The sequence below is a fragment of the Eubalaena glacialis genome, chromosome 16 (assembly GCF_028564815.1).
Source record: "Eubalaena glacialis isolate mEubGla1 chromosome 16, mEubGla1.1.hap2.+ XY, whole genome shotgun sequence".
Classification (NCBI taxonomy): domain Eukaryota; kingdom Metazoa; phylum Chordata; class Mammalia; order Artiodactyla; family Balaenidae; genus Eubalaena; species Eubalaena glacialis.
The window spans coordinates 15,535,041-15,553,126 of record NC_083731.1 but is presented as its reverse complement, the minus strand read 5'-3'; the positions used below and the strand labels follow the sequence as shown (position 1 = coordinate 15,553,126).

The 18,086-nt window shown below is 37.3% G+C and overlaps 1 protein-coding gene across 1 annotated transcript; it reads right to left on the bottom strand.

Annotated features, from left to right (window-relative positions):
* Window positions 1-313: 313 nt before the first annotated feature.
* Window positions 314-18,086, bottom strand: TGDS (TDP-glucose 4,6-dehydratase). The gene is made up of 12 exons (XM_061170945.1): window positions 17,919-18,086; window positions 15,535-15,601; window positions 14,416-14,484; window positions 13,248-13,338; window positions 10,018-10,160; window positions 7,715-7,813; window positions 6,693-6,752; window positions 5,320-5,363; window positions 4,580-4,745; window positions 3,109-3,167; window positions 2,258-2,355; window positions 314-984 (listed from the first exon to the last, which is right to left on the bottom strand). The coding sequence occupies exons 1-12, from the start codon at window positions 18,002-18,004 to the stop codon at window positions 899-901; spliced, it is 1,068 nt and encodes a 355-aa protein (XP_061026928.1). The 5' UTR covers window positions 18,005-18,086; the 3' UTR covers window positions 314-898.

The following is an 18,086-nucleotide window of genomic DNA, read 5'->3' as shown; positions in this document are numbered from 1 at the left end:
TCACAGAGAAAACAAGGCACCAGTCACACACTGAGGCCAGAAAGCTGGGCACAGTCTTTGAGCCTTTTCCTTTTCTGTATGTAATATCCAATCAGTTACCTTTTCAAATCATCTTAAAGTCTTTAGGGACGAGAGGAACTAAAAATACATGATAATCAAGTATTTAAAAAAATTTTTTACAGCAAAACAAAAACATACATTACTTTTAAAAAAGCCACATTATACATTAATACATTAAAGTATTGATAATTTTATAAATAAAATCATTTTAAACAGTAAATACATGATAAAATTTCTCTGATACAAGATTACTTACATAGTTCAATGACCAATTTTGAAAATATAAAAACTACATCCTTCTTTTAAAAAATATTTAACTTAATTGTACAAAATTATCAAATAAAGTTAAAAAGTGCTAGATATGCTTCCATTTGTTCCATTTTTAAAGCAATTGTAGCACATCAGACCTTAAAAAGATAAATTAGGGCAAAAGGCTCATCCTATACTGCCTAAAAAACTTCAGAGACTGTCTAGGCAGTGGGAAAGGATGGGAAGCTGAGTTCAATGCCAGCGAAGGCTGTCATCTGCCCAGAGCTATTACCTGTCCTTGTTCTCAGAACCAGGAGATTCCTCCTTCCTGGCCCACACCTACAGAAGAGTCTTTCTATGCTTACTGGTCCCTAATTTTTAGGAGAAAAGGTTTCTGAGAGAATTTTGATATTTAAATCCTATGCTAATACTGAACCTCTTCTAAAGACTGAGGCATTTTACATTTGAATTTTATACAAAAAGTCATAATCTAATTCCAAATGAAAAGAGGACACTTCATTTGGTCGCTTGATTTCATATCACTTGTTGAGGTAGGATAAGTTTCTTCTTTCTCTGAAAACTGTCCCGACTATACAAACGGTGGTTGTACTGGAAAGGGTTCTAATGCCTTTTCTGCATTCTTCCAGTTGTGAAAATTCTCTCTGTACCACTCAACTGATAAAACAAAAAGACAAAAATAAAAAATAAAAAACTAAACATCAGGTAACCAATACTTACTGAGTTCCTGCTAAGTAAGAAAAGCCTTGCCCATCAGCTAATGTGTAGGCAAGGATTGCCTAATGACGAAAACAATTTGATTTTGAACTAACCAATGATGTTAATCAGAAGATATTTCATCACCTGAAAACGTAGATTTAAAAATCAACAATTCTTTTTCTTTTTAACTTCAAAAGTCCTTCAATACTGAATTTGCTGGTACAAGTATTAAAACATTCTAATTTTAGGGAATTCAGGGGGAAAGGGAGATAAGTCACTTGTACTGGTTTTAAAGTCATAGGAAAAAAAGTGTAGTATTTTGTTCATGTAAACATCACAATACTGCATGATAGGCACAGTGAGATGATGTCAACTTCCTTTTGTTAATATGTAAAATTATTTTATGTTGCTATCCTATTAATAAAGTTTTTTTAGTTGAAAAATAATAAATTATCTTTGAATTTGCTTTTTTTTTTTTTTTTTGGCTGTGCTGTGTGCGCAGCTTACAAAATCTTAGTTTCCTGACCGGGGCCCACAGCAGTGAAAGCAAGGAGTCCTAACCACTAGACCACCAGGGAAGTCCCTGAATTTGCTTTTTAAAATTCAACACAAATATTTTGTATGTCAAGCTCTGAACCGAGACTTTTTCCTACACTTGGGTATCTTTTCTCTTATCTTTCTCTCTAAATAAATTCTGTTTAGTACATTTCTAAACAGAATTTAACATATATGCACAAACTATATATACACTTATTTTAATGGCTATTTCTGCACATACTAAATTTGCTTCCTATCTGTTTGTTTCAGTATAAAAAGACTCAAGACGCTCAAAGACGGCAACTGTCTCTATTTCACCAAATCTCAGATGCCTGATCTTAAGATGGACCATTACTTCACATATTAGTAAGAAAGAAAAAAAGTTGAAATAATAATTATAAGACACTAGTGATTGTAAAACACATACCTCTCAAGGATGTGAAAAAATGTGTATCTGAGAATCAATGAAATAGGTATCTGATAAATGCTAGTAAGACAAAGGAAGCCTAATCAGAAGTTAGTCTATGAAATTCAGAATACTTAATTACTAATGTTAGAAATACATTAAATGTAAATATTTGAAAAGCGAAAGTGATTCACCACAACACTGTTTGTAGTGTCCTAAAATAAATTACTGTGCCTTAAAATTTTTCTGATTCTCCCCCTCCCCCCAAATGATCAATTCATAACATACTTGTTTTCTTTATTCCTTCTTTCCAAGGCACTTTAGGTCTCCATCCTAAGCCATGTATTTTTTCTGATTTCATTGGGTATCTCATGTCATTGGTAGGTCTTGGAAAACAAAACAGATTTAAAATGATACTGTGGATATATATTTACAAATGTATTTATTTATTTATTTTTGGCCCTGCTGCACGGCTTGCGGGATCTTCGTTCCCAGACTAGGGATTGAACTCAGGCCCTCGGCAGTGAAAGCGTGGAGTCCTAACCACTGGACCACCAGGAAATTCCCTATTTACAAATTTAAATACTAAGAGAAATAATGTGTGTCCATAATTCAAATTTTCTCTCAAAAAATTCTCCCTGATGACACACTTATATATTTGTAAAATAAAGTATACGTTAAAAATCATCTATAATCCAGAAGCCTAACCCTCTCTGTGGCTTATCCTTTTCTCATTTCAACCACAATCTAGGTATGAATGCAATGTCTCATACCTAAATGTTTGATGAATGTATGAATAAATACACATAAACTTGTTAGGACTCATATTCCATGCCCTGGGTCTGGTAGTTTATATACATTATAAATTAAATTTTAAAATACTTCTATAAGCAAGATATTATTATCCCTATTTCACACTCAAGGAAATCGCAGACTTGGAAAGGGTCAATAACTTTCTTTAAGTCACACAGCTAATAATAATGCTACAGTTTATTGTTATGACATTTATAATAAGGAAAAAACATTTTAGCAGAAAACTCAAAAAAGATAAACTTTTCTGGGTAAGTCCATACATTTTATAATCTTATAAGTACCTAAGATTTCACAACCTTTCCCCAATGTTTTAACTTGTTACTCACCTATCATTAACATAATCAACCCAGTTTTCCATTTCAGACTCTGAATTGGTCTCTTTGATCTGTCAAAATGGAGAAGACTTTCGAGTCAAATTATAAAGTGAGACCAGAGAATAAAATGGTATTCAACAACTGATTCAAAAGACAAGAAAAACAACCTCCTCCAAGTGGGGAAGACAGCTAAGACGAATAGCATTTTATTAACACTTTCCATACTTTATAACCTGAATTCCATCTGAAGCTCAGAGAGAATACACATTATATAAACTATAGGAGAAAATGAATTTTTTTGGCTTTTGGTTATTACTCAGTGTGATATTGCAATTTAAAATAAGAAATATATGTTTGGTGTTCATCCCTGCTCCTGGCACAGAGTTCCTAAAACCTTTGGAATTTCCTGGTGATGAGAGATAAAGGTGTCATAAGTTCCTTTCAACCACACCAGAGTTCAGGTTAACACGTGATTTTTGGAAAGCACCTAAGGATGAAGACTGCTTGCCAAGGGAACCAACCATGTGATTGAAGAGATGGAACTCAGCCTCCCTGCCCCCGCCTCCAGGGAGGGGAAGGGGACCAGAAGTGGAACTAATCGTCAGTGGCCATGATTCAATCAATCATGCCTACTTCATGAAGCCTCCATAAAAACCCAAGAGGAGAGCTTCCAGGCTGCTGAACACATGGAGGTGCTGGGAAGGTGGCACACCCGGAGAGGGCAGGAAGCTCCACGCCCTTTCCCTCATATCTTGCCCTATGCATCTCCTCCATCCTTTGTAATAAACCGGTAATCTAGTGGGTAAACTGTTTTCCTGAGTTCTGTGAGCCCCTCAGACTTATACCTCGTCGATCAAAAGCACAGGTGACAGCCAGGTCTCGGGGTTGACATGTGAAGTGAGGGCAGTCTTGTGAGACTGAGCCCTTAACCTGTGGGATCTGACACCATCACCAGACAGGTAATGTCAGAATTGAGTTAAATTGTAGGACACCGAGCTGGCGTCTGAGAATTGCTGGGCGTGGAAAACTCACACGTTTGGAGGACAGAGTGTTCTGTGAGTAGTGTAAAGGAAAACAAGTTTTTTCCATTCGTTCAGTCGCTCTTTTTACTGAATCCTGAGATTTATAATTGATGCTCACTAGTACATAAAAACACTCATAACTATTATCTATATATCAATGTTCCTTGATTCTAGGACACACAATTTAACATTCGATTTTCTGAAATTGAGTATGTCTTATAATGGGTATGTACATTTAATGCTGTGGAATTTTTTTCCTGAAAAGCTGTGACTAAATGAGTGATGCAGTTTCAAATAATGACACATCTCAGCATACATATGGAATTATGAAGTTCCTTTTTTCACCGGTTCACTTTTCAAATGAGTAAACTGTAAATTGTTGATTTTGACAAAATTAGTGATTACTGTCACTAATTTAGTGACAATTTTGAAAATACTACCCTTTTATAATATATACATACCAGTTGTATTAGTTCTTTGGCAAGCTGGAGAACTGACATTTCAAAATTGGTTCCAATGTTATAAATTTCACCTGGTTTTCCCTTTTTGAGGACAGTGAGAAATGCTTCTACTACATCAGTAGCATAAAGGAAGTTTCTTGTTTGAAGCCCTGATCCATGAATGCAGCTAAAAAGATGAAATGAAAGGGAATCATAAAGTGTAAAAAAAAAGTAAGCTCTACAATTCCAGAGAAGGCAATTCCCATGAAGATCCTAGACATCTCTTACTGAAAATACAAATTCTCATGACTTCCAGATTTTATCCATAATTCTTAACTGACCTCCAAACCCCCTGTGGGTGCTCAGTAGGAAAGTGGCAAACATGTAAGTGACCCCTGCAGAAATATTTATTCATCAATTTTATACCTTAAGTTCACTTCGAAGACTATCTACAGTTCAGTTAAATCTTTTGAAAAAGTAAAATTATATAACGATGGATGACAAATTTTAATGCTATAACTCAAAGTTTTAGGATGGATTATTTAAGAATTAAAATTATCTTAGTAATCAAATTATAAAGATGAATTATATATTATAATTATTTTTAAAACTATTACACTGACTGTAGAAGGAATTCTTAAATTTGTTGGGACATTAAATCCTAAGGCCTCCAACTCTAACACTTTATGATTTTCAAGAAAGACAGACACTAAATACTCTAGCATACCAGAAAAACATGGGTACAAAGGTAAATAACATACCATTTCCTGTTGTGTTGAAGTAAAGATATAAATTTTGGAATAACCTAAAAGAATATTTAAATTATCATTTCAGACTTTGGAAATTCATTCATTAATATAAACCTGAATTCATCATAAGATTAAAAGATTATTATTGTTAAGAAATACACTTATGGGCAAATTCTAATTCTTATCAGGAGTTCAAGAAACACTTAGTATAATTTTGGTAAGTAAAAGAACTGTAAGATCGTTTCCTATTTCACAAATACCAGTTATCTGCTAGATAAAAATGAAGATAAAATGATATAGTGAAAAGTTCAGAAAAAATCTTCCTGAACAGTTTGCTCTCACTGCAAGCTCACTTTTGTGTTGATTTTATACGAGCAGGAATCATATCATACTTTTTACTTTACATACAGTACCTATTCAATAAGTGCTTGTGAAATTAATAAAAAGTAATTCCAGTGCCACTGGATTCAAAGAAAATTTGTTAAACATGGTAAGATAAGAAATTATTAAATTTATAATAAGTCTGTTAAAAAATTAAGCCAAATATATATTAATATCAGCAGATCATGATATGGCCCTTTCCTCTGGGCAGACAGATCAAGGCAACCAGCGGCTAAGAAGTGAGAAAACCCAGCTCTAAATTTAGGCAGTGAGATATATGTATAACTGATTCACTCTGTACACCTGAAACGAACACAACATTGTAAATCAACTATACTCCAATAAAAATTTTAATAAATAAATTTAGGCAATGAGACTAGTAGTTACTTAACATTGGGCTTAATGATACAGAATCAACCTCCCACATTTTCAGCCTTTTAACTACATTTCTTTATTTGTTAAACTACTTTCTGGACGACATTCAGGCCTGCAACAATACAGAGGAGTTGGGGAACAGCTAATCGGCTGCCTTTAAGACAAGTTTATGTACAAGCTTCCTGCATCACTCTCTAACTAGCGTCTACGTTTCTGTACAGCCTGACATATGGTCTGACTGCATACTAGGAAGGAGTCTTCACTGGTGTGACAGTAGTGATGGGAGTACTCTATAGTGTTTTAGAATCCTGCAAAGTACAAGGCATTTTCACATACATCATCTCACTGGACTCTTCAAAATCCTTCCTAAGTATCATCATTACCCGTGAATTTAAAGACAATGCTCAAAGGACCTAAGGTCATCCCAGCTGGTGAGTATCAAGTTGAGACTTAAACTCAAGTTTTCAAACTCTAAACATGATGAGATTTGTATGTGGCCTATAAAGCATTTATAATTACAGTTAATTGCAACATAAATTATTTTGGACAAATAACTGAAGAGAGATTATTTTAAATAATGAGAAGTTACAATCACTAAAACACATCAGGAATTCAAAAGTAAAATGTACCTTTTCTGGATATTGATGTGGTCCATAAACATTACTGCTTCGTGTGATGACAACTGGAAACTTAAAGAGAGTTTGACCTTAAGGTAATGGAAAGGTCCAATAATAATGATTATCTAAAGATAAGCAGTTTTAACATACGGGCACTTTTGACTGAATAATTCCACACACCTTAAGGACAGAAGCAAAGGGATTTTTTTTCTAATGTAAGGTTCCTGAAAAGACAGGAGAGGACGGGATTCAGATAAAGGCAGAGGTTCCAAAAGGAAGAAGAGGAATAGTCTCTTCACTGGGACAAGGGAAGGATGAATACAGATGGAGGCAGGTTTGTAGGTCTGATAGCAGGAAATTAAGGACATTTCTACCTGATTATTTCAGAGACCACCTGAGATGTTACACTTCAAGCTGGCTTTCTCTGTTGGACCAACCCTTACAAATAAAAAGAGCGTCTGTGGAGGGAAAAGACCAATGCTACTGGAACACAAAAGGCTAGAGAAGCTGAAGCAATTCCTTGGTTCGCCTTTCTGACCCAGTCCCTAATAACTCTGGAAGATCAGTGGGAAGCCAAGTGCAGGGGTTCCAGCTGATGATTCATAGTGGGCAAGGCTCCCGCATGGACACTGACACAGCCACTGGGGTAAATCTCTCTCCCTTTCACGAGGGGCCGAGAGGAGCAGCGGCAGGTAAGGGAACCTGCCCTCCCTCTGTCTTCCTTCACTCAGAGGACTCCTGGGAATCAGGACATTCCAGCAGGGCTTTTCACTCTAGCTGTAACACCCTACCTATTAATGAAGTAGAAAAAAATATATACATAAATTATTCCTTTAAATGATGAACTGGATAAGAAGTAGGTCCCTGCTTTGTCCACACAATATAGGAAATCAGTTTTTAAAATTCCTTAATATATAACTTTTCTTAATCTATGTCTGCCATCCTAAAAATGAAATGTTGCTAATGCTAACTTGGAGTTTTAACACCTAAGTCCAAAGAAAAATGATTCTAGAGTTTCTGAAATCAGTTCTTACCCTGTATCGTTCCCAGTAAGACTGTACAAAACACTCAGCAGCTGCTTTAGATGATGCATAAGGATTTGTAGGTTGTTTGGGAGAAGATTCATCAAATTCCTAATTTTAAAAAGACATATTAAAAAGTAAGTATTATGTATACTTTCTAAGTAGAAAAATCGGAGAACATATTACAAACTTGAAATGTAAATCAGTACATTTAAAAAACATTTATCGAGGACGTCCCTGGTGGTGCAGCGGTTAAGAATCCTGCCAATGCAGGGGACACGGGTTCGATCCCTGGTCCAGGAAGATCCCACATGTCGTGGAACAACTAAGCCAGTGCGCCATGACTACTGAGCCTGCGCTCTAGATCCCACGAGCCACAACTACTGAGCCCACACGCCGCAACTACTGAGGCCCGCGCACCTAGAGCCCATGCTCCGCAACAAGAGAAGCCATCGCAGTGAGAAGCCCACGTACCGCAAGGAAGAGTAGCCCCCACTCGCCGCAACTAGAGAAAGCCCGCAGAGCAACAAAGACCCAATGCAGCCAAAAAAAAAAAAAAATTTATTGAAACCCAACTATGTGCCTGGCATTTTTCTAAGCACTTTACATGTAGTAACTTCTTTAAAGTTCACAACAACCCTGTAAGGCAGGCAGACAGAACAGCAAGTGCAAAGGCCCTGAGACAGACTGTGTCCAATGGAACTACAAGGAGGCTAGTGTGAGGGAAGAGAAATGTGAGATGAGGTCTGAAAGCTAGAGGCCAGAGCATGTGGAACCTTGAAGGCCACTGTCAAAACACTGATGGGTTTTGATGAGAGTAATATCATGATCTGACTTATATTTTAAAAAGCATTCTGGCTACTGTGTCAGATCTGATGTAGGCTGACAGGAGTACAAGGAAGAAGCTTACCTGATAAAAATTGCAAAGAGAGTTTGCAAATGGTTGTTCCTCAGAAGTGGGATTGGGCACTGAGGAGAAGTGGTCAGGGTCTGCTTTTTCTCATTATAAGTCTTTTCAAACTACTTGGTTTTTTTCCCACTATGCACGTGTTTTGGTAAATAAATGCATTTAAAAAATAAAACAAAACAAAATGAGGTCATTGTAAACACTGACTATGAAAAATACAGACTGGAGAATGGAGTCTTTCTTTGCATAAAAAGTATAATGTTTACAAATGATTAACAAAGGAGAACAGATTCCAGTTTCTACAACAATTTCACACTCACTCCTTGACAGTACAATATGCTTTGCTGAGCGGAAGAGAAGGGAGACAGGCCTTATGCTGCAGCGTAACTTACACATGCTTTGGCCCATGGGAATGACATTCATGATGTAAGACTGGGTGATCAGGGAAAAGCTGCTGCTCGCTTGCAAAATGTCGGTCAAATTACATATATAAATCTGTACCAGACTAGGCTGTGGTTCCCCATTTGGGGTGGTATTATTTGATTTGAACAGAAGACACAATAATATTCTTGGGAATCCCATAAGTGTGTATAATCAGAAGATGAAAAAAGTCCAGAGTAGGTTTTCATAAGACAGGTTTGTATGGTGGTACAGGGTAAGTAGGTGAAACAGTCATTTTCTTTTTATAACATCTGTTTTATTTATTTATTTAATTAATTTATTTTTGGTTGCGTTGGGTCTTTGTTGCTGCGCGCGGGCTTTCTCTAGTTGCGGTGAGCGGGCGCTACTCTTCGTTGCGGTGCGCAGGCTTCTCGTTGTGGTGGCTTGTCTTGTTGCGGAGCAAGGGCTCTAGGTGCGCGGGCTTCAGTAGTTGTAGCGCAGGGCTTCCCTAGTGGCTCAGTGGTTAAGAATCCTCCTGCCAATGCAGGGGACATGGGTTCGAGCCCTGGTCTGGGAAGATCCCACATGCTGTGGAGCAACTAAGTCCGTGCTCCGCAGTTACTGAGCCTGCGCTCTAGAGCCCGTGAGCCACAGCTACTGAGCCCACGTGCCGCAACTACTGAAGCCCACCTGCCTAGAGCCCATGCTCTGCAACAACAGAAGCCACTGCAATGAGAAGCCCGCGCACTGCAACGAAGAGTAGCCCCTGCTCGCCACAACTAGAGAAAGCCCGTGTGCAGCAACGAAGACCCAATGCAGCCAAAAATAAATAAATATTAAAAATTATTTTAAAAAAAAAGTAGTTGTGGTGCCTGGGCTCAGTAGTTGTGGTGCACGGGCTTAGCTGCTCCGCGGCATGTGGGGTCTTGCCGGACCAAGGCTCGAACCCGTGTCCCCTGCATTGGCAGGCGGACTCCTAACCACTGCGCCACCAGGGAAGTCCAAAACAGTCATTTTCTAAGCTCACCTTATCAAGACTGCCTCCATAGACCTCATCTGTGCTGACATAAATAAATTTCTCCACTCTGGCTTCATGAGCAGCACTTACCAAAACGTGAGTGCCATAAACATTAACATACGTAAACTCAAAGGCACGGACAAACGAAAGATCTAAAAAAAAGAAGAAAAAGCTAGAACAATTCCATTCAAGGGACAAAGCAAATGCTAAACAGTAGACTCAGGCTTAAGGAAAGCTCTATTCACTTTTCTTCATTCACCACAACTGTAATGGTGCTAAAAATAACATAAGGTGCATTGCTATTTATGATTTAAGCCCAAATTACATAGTACATGGGAATTCTTAGAACCTAGAAAACTATCAGTGCTATATTTGCAGGAAACACTTTTTTTTTAATTCAAAAAAGAAATGATACATCTAAAATTTTAAATGTTCTTACATTTTAAAAAATTTTGGAACAACTAAAAGGTAGGAGGGTTTGCTTTGCTGGTATCAAGAATTATTATGAAGTTACAGTAATTACAGTGTGGTAATGGCATAAGGATAGACAAAGACCAATGGAACAGAACAGGAGCCCAGAAACGGAACCATGCATACATATATGGGTACTTGATCTCCAACAAAGGTGGCAATGGGGAAAGGTTGAGTCTTTCAATAAATGGTGCTGGGTCAAGCTGATATTCATATGGGGAAAAAATCTGAATGTAGAAGGCAAAACAATAACTTTTATGAAAAGAATATAAGAGAATATCTCCATGACCTTGGAGGTAGGAAAAGAGTTCTTACACAGAACACAAAGAGCACTAACCATAAAGGAAAAGGTTGATAAACTGGACTACACTGAAATGAAGAATTTCAAATGATCCAAAGATATCATTAAGAAAGTGAAAAGGCAGGGAAATTCCTGGCAGTCTGGTGGTTAGGACTTAGCACTCTCACTGCCAAGGGCCTGGGTTCAGTCCTTGGTTGGGGAACTCAGATCGCACAACGCAGCTGAGGTGAGGTGAGGTCAGGTGAGGTGAGTTGAGGTGAGGTGAGATGAGATGAGATAAAATAAAATAGAAAGGAAGTGAAAAGGCAAATCACAGATTGGAAAAAAGGTAGTGGCAAAAGGTTTGAATTCAGAATATATAAAGGACTTATAAAAATCTGTAAGGAAAAAACTGACAACCCACTTGAAAATGGTAAACAGACTTACACAGAAACTTTCTAAAGAGATATACAAATAGGAAAGGGAGGAGGATAATCCAGTAAACAAATGCAAAGGTTTTTAACATCATTAATAATCAGGGAAAAATATAATAAAACCACCAAAGACTGACAACAGGAAGTACTGGTAAGCATCTCATAAATTGTTGGAAGGGAAACCACTTTATCATTAACAAAGTAGAAGGATTTGTTCTACCAGATATGAAAACACTACATTAGTCAATATACTGTGTAATCAGCACAGGCACAGACAGACAAATGGGGAGTTGAGAAACAGATACTCATATAGATACTTGATACATGACAGCGCAGTGGAAACTGGTGAACTTTCCCATAAGTGGTAGAGGTCCAATTGGTATTCAAATAGAAAAAAATGAAATTGGATTCTTATCTCATACTGCATATAAAAATGAGTTTCAGATGGATTACAAATCTAAATGTGAAAGGCAAAACTATAAAGCTTTTCAAGATAACACAGAAGAATATCTTCATGACCTTGGGGTAAAAGAGAATTTCTTAAGACCCAAAACGCATTAACCATACCATAAAAGATATATAAATTCATTAAGAATTTATATAAGAACATCTATTCATCAAAACACACTAGCAAAAAGATGAAAAAATAAGCCACAGAGTGGGAGAAGATATATATAATACACATAACAAAGGACTAGTATCCAGTGTGTGTGTGTGTATATATATATATATATATATATATACAAACACACACACACATATATATACACACACATATATATATATTCCAACAAATCAATGAGAATTGATTTAAAAATTTTAAAATGGACAAAAGATTTCAACAGCATTTCACAAAAGAAGAAACTGAAATTATTAATAAACATATAAAAAGTACACAGCTTCATCAGTTATCAGGGAAATAGAAATTAAAACCACAGTCAGATGCCACTCTACACACTACTCAGATTGACAAAAATGGAAAAGACTGACAAAACTAAGCTTTGGTGAGATCTAGAATAACAGAAGGTCTCATATACTCCTGCAGGAGAAGAAACTGGTATAACTGCTTTGGAATATAGTTGGAAATTATCTCCATGTTGAAGTGCGCAGATCTTACAATTCCAGTTATATACTGAGAGAAATGTGTATTTATGTGTACCAAGATGCATGTGTAAGAATGCTCATGGTAGTATTGTTCAAAATTGCTCCAACGTGCAAACAATCCAAATGCCCATCAAGAGTAAAACAGACACAGGAATTGTGGTATATACTTAGAATGCAATATTGTATGTCACTGACAAGGAACAAATTATATGTACACCCAACTGCATGGACGAATCTACAAGGATGAAAAAGCAAGACCAAAAACCCTACATGTTATTTTATATACGCATTTTTATAAAATCTAAAAAGAGGCAAAACTAACCTACACTGTTTAGAGATAAATACAGAGACAGTAAAACTGCAGAGAACACCAAGGGAAATTATAACTTAAAAATCAGGTAATAAGGCAGTAGTAATACTACTACTAAAGAGGGTTCAGCAACATTCTTTTGTTTAGGTGATGGCTACATGAGTATTCACATTATCATTATTCATTTAATCTTACTTCTAAATTCTTCTGAATATATATTACATTTCACAATATAAAATGTTAGACAAATTATTAGAAGACATCTTAGGACAAAACAGTACAGATAATAATATAATGTTCAGCTGTGTATCTACCACCCACCTTAAGAAAAACAACATAAAAATACAGCTGAAGGCCCATTTCCCCAGAAGTAATCACTATTCTGGATTTGGCTAAACTCAGTTTTAAGATAACAGTCAAGGTTACATTTTACCCTACACTAACACAAGGGATCTGAATAGCGCCAAGTATCTAGAGGACAGAGTGACTACGGGCTTTTCTGGTAAAACATGGTATATGTTCTTTCGCATACATTAAGTACCTACTTGTTCAACCCCATTATTGGACCTTCATTTTGGCTAGTTAGCCACTGGAAAAAAAACATTTTCCCATCATAACCGTAACATAAAACAACGCTTACCTACATGTGTTTGTGCGGCAAAATGTAGTACTATGTCTATTTTCTCTGTTTCAAAAAGTAGTTTCACGAAGTGAGAATCACATATGTCACCCTATATAAAAAAACAAACATGAAAAAACTAAGTTTCACTGAGCACTCCCAACCATAAAAACCATTTTACTTCATGAACAAAAAAATGATAAGAAAAAAGATTAATCCCCCCCAACCCAGGTACAAAAGAGAATATCTGGAAAATTCAACTGAGGGGTCAAATACAGTAATGAGGTATTTCTTCAGCATCCTAGGATACAAGATATTCAATTCAAAATATGTTTTTGCAAATAAGTGTCTAAAACAGTATTTTTTTGAGCACCAACTACTTCTGTGGACTGTGCTAGCCTTTTTTCTTAACATTCTTGCCAACCTAAGGTAACTATGTTAGCAGGAAAAAATTTAAACATACTTTTAAAAGTTTGGGATAACCACTATTGAAATATATTCAAAGTAAGTATAACAACTGGAATGATGGATTTCACCACAACTAAGTAAACTTAGGAGTATTTTTAATGTTATATGTACATTTAGTTCTAAAAATACGTATTCTCAACAATTCTTCAGTGACTAAAGGAGACACTTTCAGATAGAAGAAAAAAATTATGAAATGTTTGCTTAGTATATTCTCTAAGATTTGTGGTTAAAAAGAGAGTTTATAGAATCACTTTAAAAAACATAAATCATAAGGTAGTTTCATTTGACATTAAAATTTCCCTTTCTGAATTAGTGACCTGGCTGCCTGGCTTATATTTTGGACTACCATGGGCTTGTATGGTGGGGTTTTTGACTACTGACTGGCCTGACTAATACCCTACTTTATACCATCTCTTATAAATACCATCAAGGCCTTCTGAAGAAGGCTAGTGAGGACCTAAAAAGCACATACCATGGAATTTCAGTCAGCTACTCATAGATCTGCCAAGGCACCAAAAATAACATGTAGCTTTATATGCAGTATCAATCTACAAGTAATATTCTCTATAGCACATGGTACTTCTGGAAATTAAAAAGGTCTTTAATAAGCATGCTTCCAAGCCCATATTACACAAGTTTACAAAGTAGAAAGATATAATGTCTAAATGACTAAAGAGGCACAGTATAAAATAATTATATAATTATAAGAATACTTCCATACCTGTATAAATTTGTAATTTTGTTTATTAGAAATGGTTTCAAGATTCTTCAGGCTTGCACAGTAATCCAGCTTAAAATAAGTAAGGATGGGGGAAAAACAACACAAAAATTGATAATAGCTTTTCTTATAAAATATCAACTTATTTAAAATACTATAGATTTCTGATCATAACACAAAAGCATGTCTTTCTTAAAGTGTTTGCTCTCAGTGTGTTTAGAAGTTTCTGATATCTTAAAAGTAAAAAACAAACAAAAATATGTAATTTTGTTACCTTTTCAAAATACAAAAAAATTAATTTTTATAAGCCCCTCCTTTAAAAAATTTTCCTGCCCAGATTTGCCTTCAGCCACTGGGGGCTGTAAGAGTTCACCATTCCTTACTGAAAAGGAATTAGTGATTGCATACAATTACACCTGTGTTACACATATTGTAACTCATTATGCCTTTTCCTGAGTTAACTGTTGGTAAATCAGTGTATACAGATGGAAAAAATTACTGTCTATGATATTATGGCAGGCAAAAATTATTAAGACTTACAGATTATTTTTTGTCTCTCTCTCTATATTTTTTACTATTATGTTTTATAAAATTAAGGTAACTAATTGTATCTTGTGTTTAGAGTCAACAACACAGTGATTACCAATCATGGCTTTCAGAATGTCCAGGGAACTTCCAATTATTACAGAAAAATTCTCAAAACTAAATTAATTTACGTGCACTTTAGTTTTTAAAATAAATATATAATTTTCAGGAGGTGGCAGTTATAAAATCATATAATAAAATAATCAGAGTATCTCAATGCCAAAAAAGGTTAATAATCACAAGATTACACTAAATACTGAATTCAGAGTGACGATTTTCTTTTAGTAAAAATACTGCACTTAAAACCTTTACGTTATGGGCTATCATAACAAATTTAAAAGTTTCAAGACTTTATGTAAGATTTAAAACTGTACGAACACATGACTATATAGGCTCCTAAGCTGCTAAAATGACTAAATAAAAAACTAAAATATCAGCAGGACAGGATTCTAATACTTTTTTAAAAATATAAATAAGTTTCAGCACACAGGGCTCTTTTTTTTTTTTAAACACAGAGCTCATTTTTATAAAACTTACCTTGTCTAGATTTATGATCATATAGTTTGGATAATCTTCTACTAAGGAGACAATCACATGTGATGCACTATAAAGAAAAGTGTATCTTGTTAGCAGAAAATTTAACCTTTTCCTTAAATTCTCAAACGTTATCCTAAGTTGTTGAGTATTAGGAAACTATTCAAAGATACCTTCAAATTGTTGCAAGATAACAGAAATGATATAACTACGCTGAATATACACACATCCACACTTTTCATTAATCTTCTCAACAGTACTGATACACAAAGTCTTACACTCCCTTTACACTATGGTGAAGAGAGAATTTACTGGTCTTGGGTATAAGAAAATAATTAACCAAATGATGCTGTCCATGCATACTTTGAGCGTGGGAGTAAAGCAGTATCATAAATACAATGGGTGGTGTTCACTGAAGATGGACTTAAACGACAATGTGCCTTTTCAGAGACTGCAGGTGTAACTATGTAAAAGTTAAGCTGCTATGAGCATAGGAGTTGTCCATGTTCACAGTAGCCTATTGCAATGGCTATTTCTTGGTATAAGAATTTGGTGGTGTAGGGCTTCCCTGGTGGCACAGTGGTTGAGAGTCTGCCTGCCGATGCAGGGGACACTGGTTCGAGCCCTGGTCCGGGAAGATCCCACATGCCGCGGAGCAACTATGCCCGTGTGCCACAACTACTGAGCCTGCGCGTCTGGAGCTGTGCTCCGCAACGAGAGGCCCGCGCACCGCGATGAGGAGTGGCCCCCGCTCGCCACAACTAGAGAAAGCCCTCGCACAGAAACGAAGAACCAACACAGCCAAAAATAAATAAATTAATTAAATTAAAAAAAAAAAAAAAAAAGAATTTGGTGGTGTAAAGTGGTAAACCTAGGTTTCCAAGGCTAAGAACTGCTGAAACCATCCTGAAGTTAGTGGCACAGTGGGTTTTAGAGGACCCTGAAATGGAGCCAGAGGCATCTCTCAGTGAGATGATCCACCAGATTTTTATCACATACACCAAAACGTTGGGCTCCTAGGAACAAATTATGAATTCAAAGTTTGTACTTGACAGCCCTTTCACAGAACTTCCTAGGATGTACCTTTCCTGGACCAGCACTGTACCACCCTTTTATGCCCATGCTCCCCTTTTCATTAAATGAAACTTGCCTGGTACCCTCCTCCAAGTCACTGTCAGATTGGAAGGGATGATCTAATATACTAATGGGGGGGGGGTAAGCATTCTTCCAGGTGTTGAGGGAACCACAGTCTCTGCCCTCACTCGGTTTACATCCTAGGGTTGGGATGCAGGCAATAAGCAAGTAAACACAAATATGCAATATAGTTTCAGGTAGTGATAAGTGTGTTAGTTGGGAGAGGGGCTATTTTAGATAGGGTGGTCAGCTAAGGCCGGGAGGAGGTGACCTCTGCGTAAGCATCTGAGTGCTGCAGAGTGTAGAGTGATGCAAACAGCCTAAGCAAACAGGCTGTAGAGTGATGCAAACAGCCTAAGCAAAGGGGGAGCAAGTGCAAAGGCCTCAAAATAGGGGAAACTAGCCTCCTGGGTTCCAGGAACTGCAAGAGGCCCAGAAAAGCAAGAGGTGGAACGACAGGAGATCCGGTTTGAGCTCTGACACCTGAGAGTCTTCTAGACATGGTAAAGAGTTTGCATTTTATTCTAAGTCCGACAGGAATCTTTGGAGTGAAATTACGCACTTATTTACTTAATAAACACTGACTTGTGCGTGAGAACAGGCTTTAAGGGAACAAGAGTGGAAGCAGTGTGACTAATCAGGAGGCTACAGTAGCAGTCTAGGCAAAAGCAGACATTAACAGGGGCTAGGGTAGAACAGGGGAGGAGGGTGAGAAGTGGTCTCTTTGGAAGGAGTGAGAGAAGACTTGCTGATTAAATACGGGTGTGAGAGGGAAAGAAGCTTCAAACGACTAGTACAGGTCAAAACACCGACAGAGGATTTTTTTAAGTCTGCTGAATAAATGAAACCCTTATCATAATCCCAAAACCGGTTCATGGAGCCTATACGTCCAAGGCCTGTGTATCGTGGGCCCTGGGCTCGGGTTGGGGCAGTTGGTGAGAAGCTTACTGCAAAGGGGATGCACTCAGAAGAGTGACAGGTACCTCTCGGGCCAGGTAGAAAGGTGGACAGTACCACAGCACTTTTGCTTCGTTTGGGAGGCGCTTAAAAGAAGACGTTTCAAAGGAGCAACGCACGTCTTCGCAGGCCGGGAAGTGGAGAGAAGGTGGGATGATCCTAGTCGTGCGTTAAGACCCTCCCCCTGTCAATCAGATCCCCAAAGCTGATCCCAAGTTGCCAAGGGCAAGCAGAGGCGCAGGGAAAGGTTGGGGTTTCTGGGGAGCCACTACTCTGCCAGCGGCGCCGTTACCTACATGAAACCAGCACCCCCGGTCACCAGGACCCGCTTCGCAAAGCCGTCGGGAGGACGCAAGGGCTCGGGTCGTCCCGTAGCCGACATCTCCCAGCTCAGCAGGGACTGGAACCGTAAAACGCCAGGTTTGTAGATCGTAGGGAAGTTCCACCGCGACTTTTTGCGACGC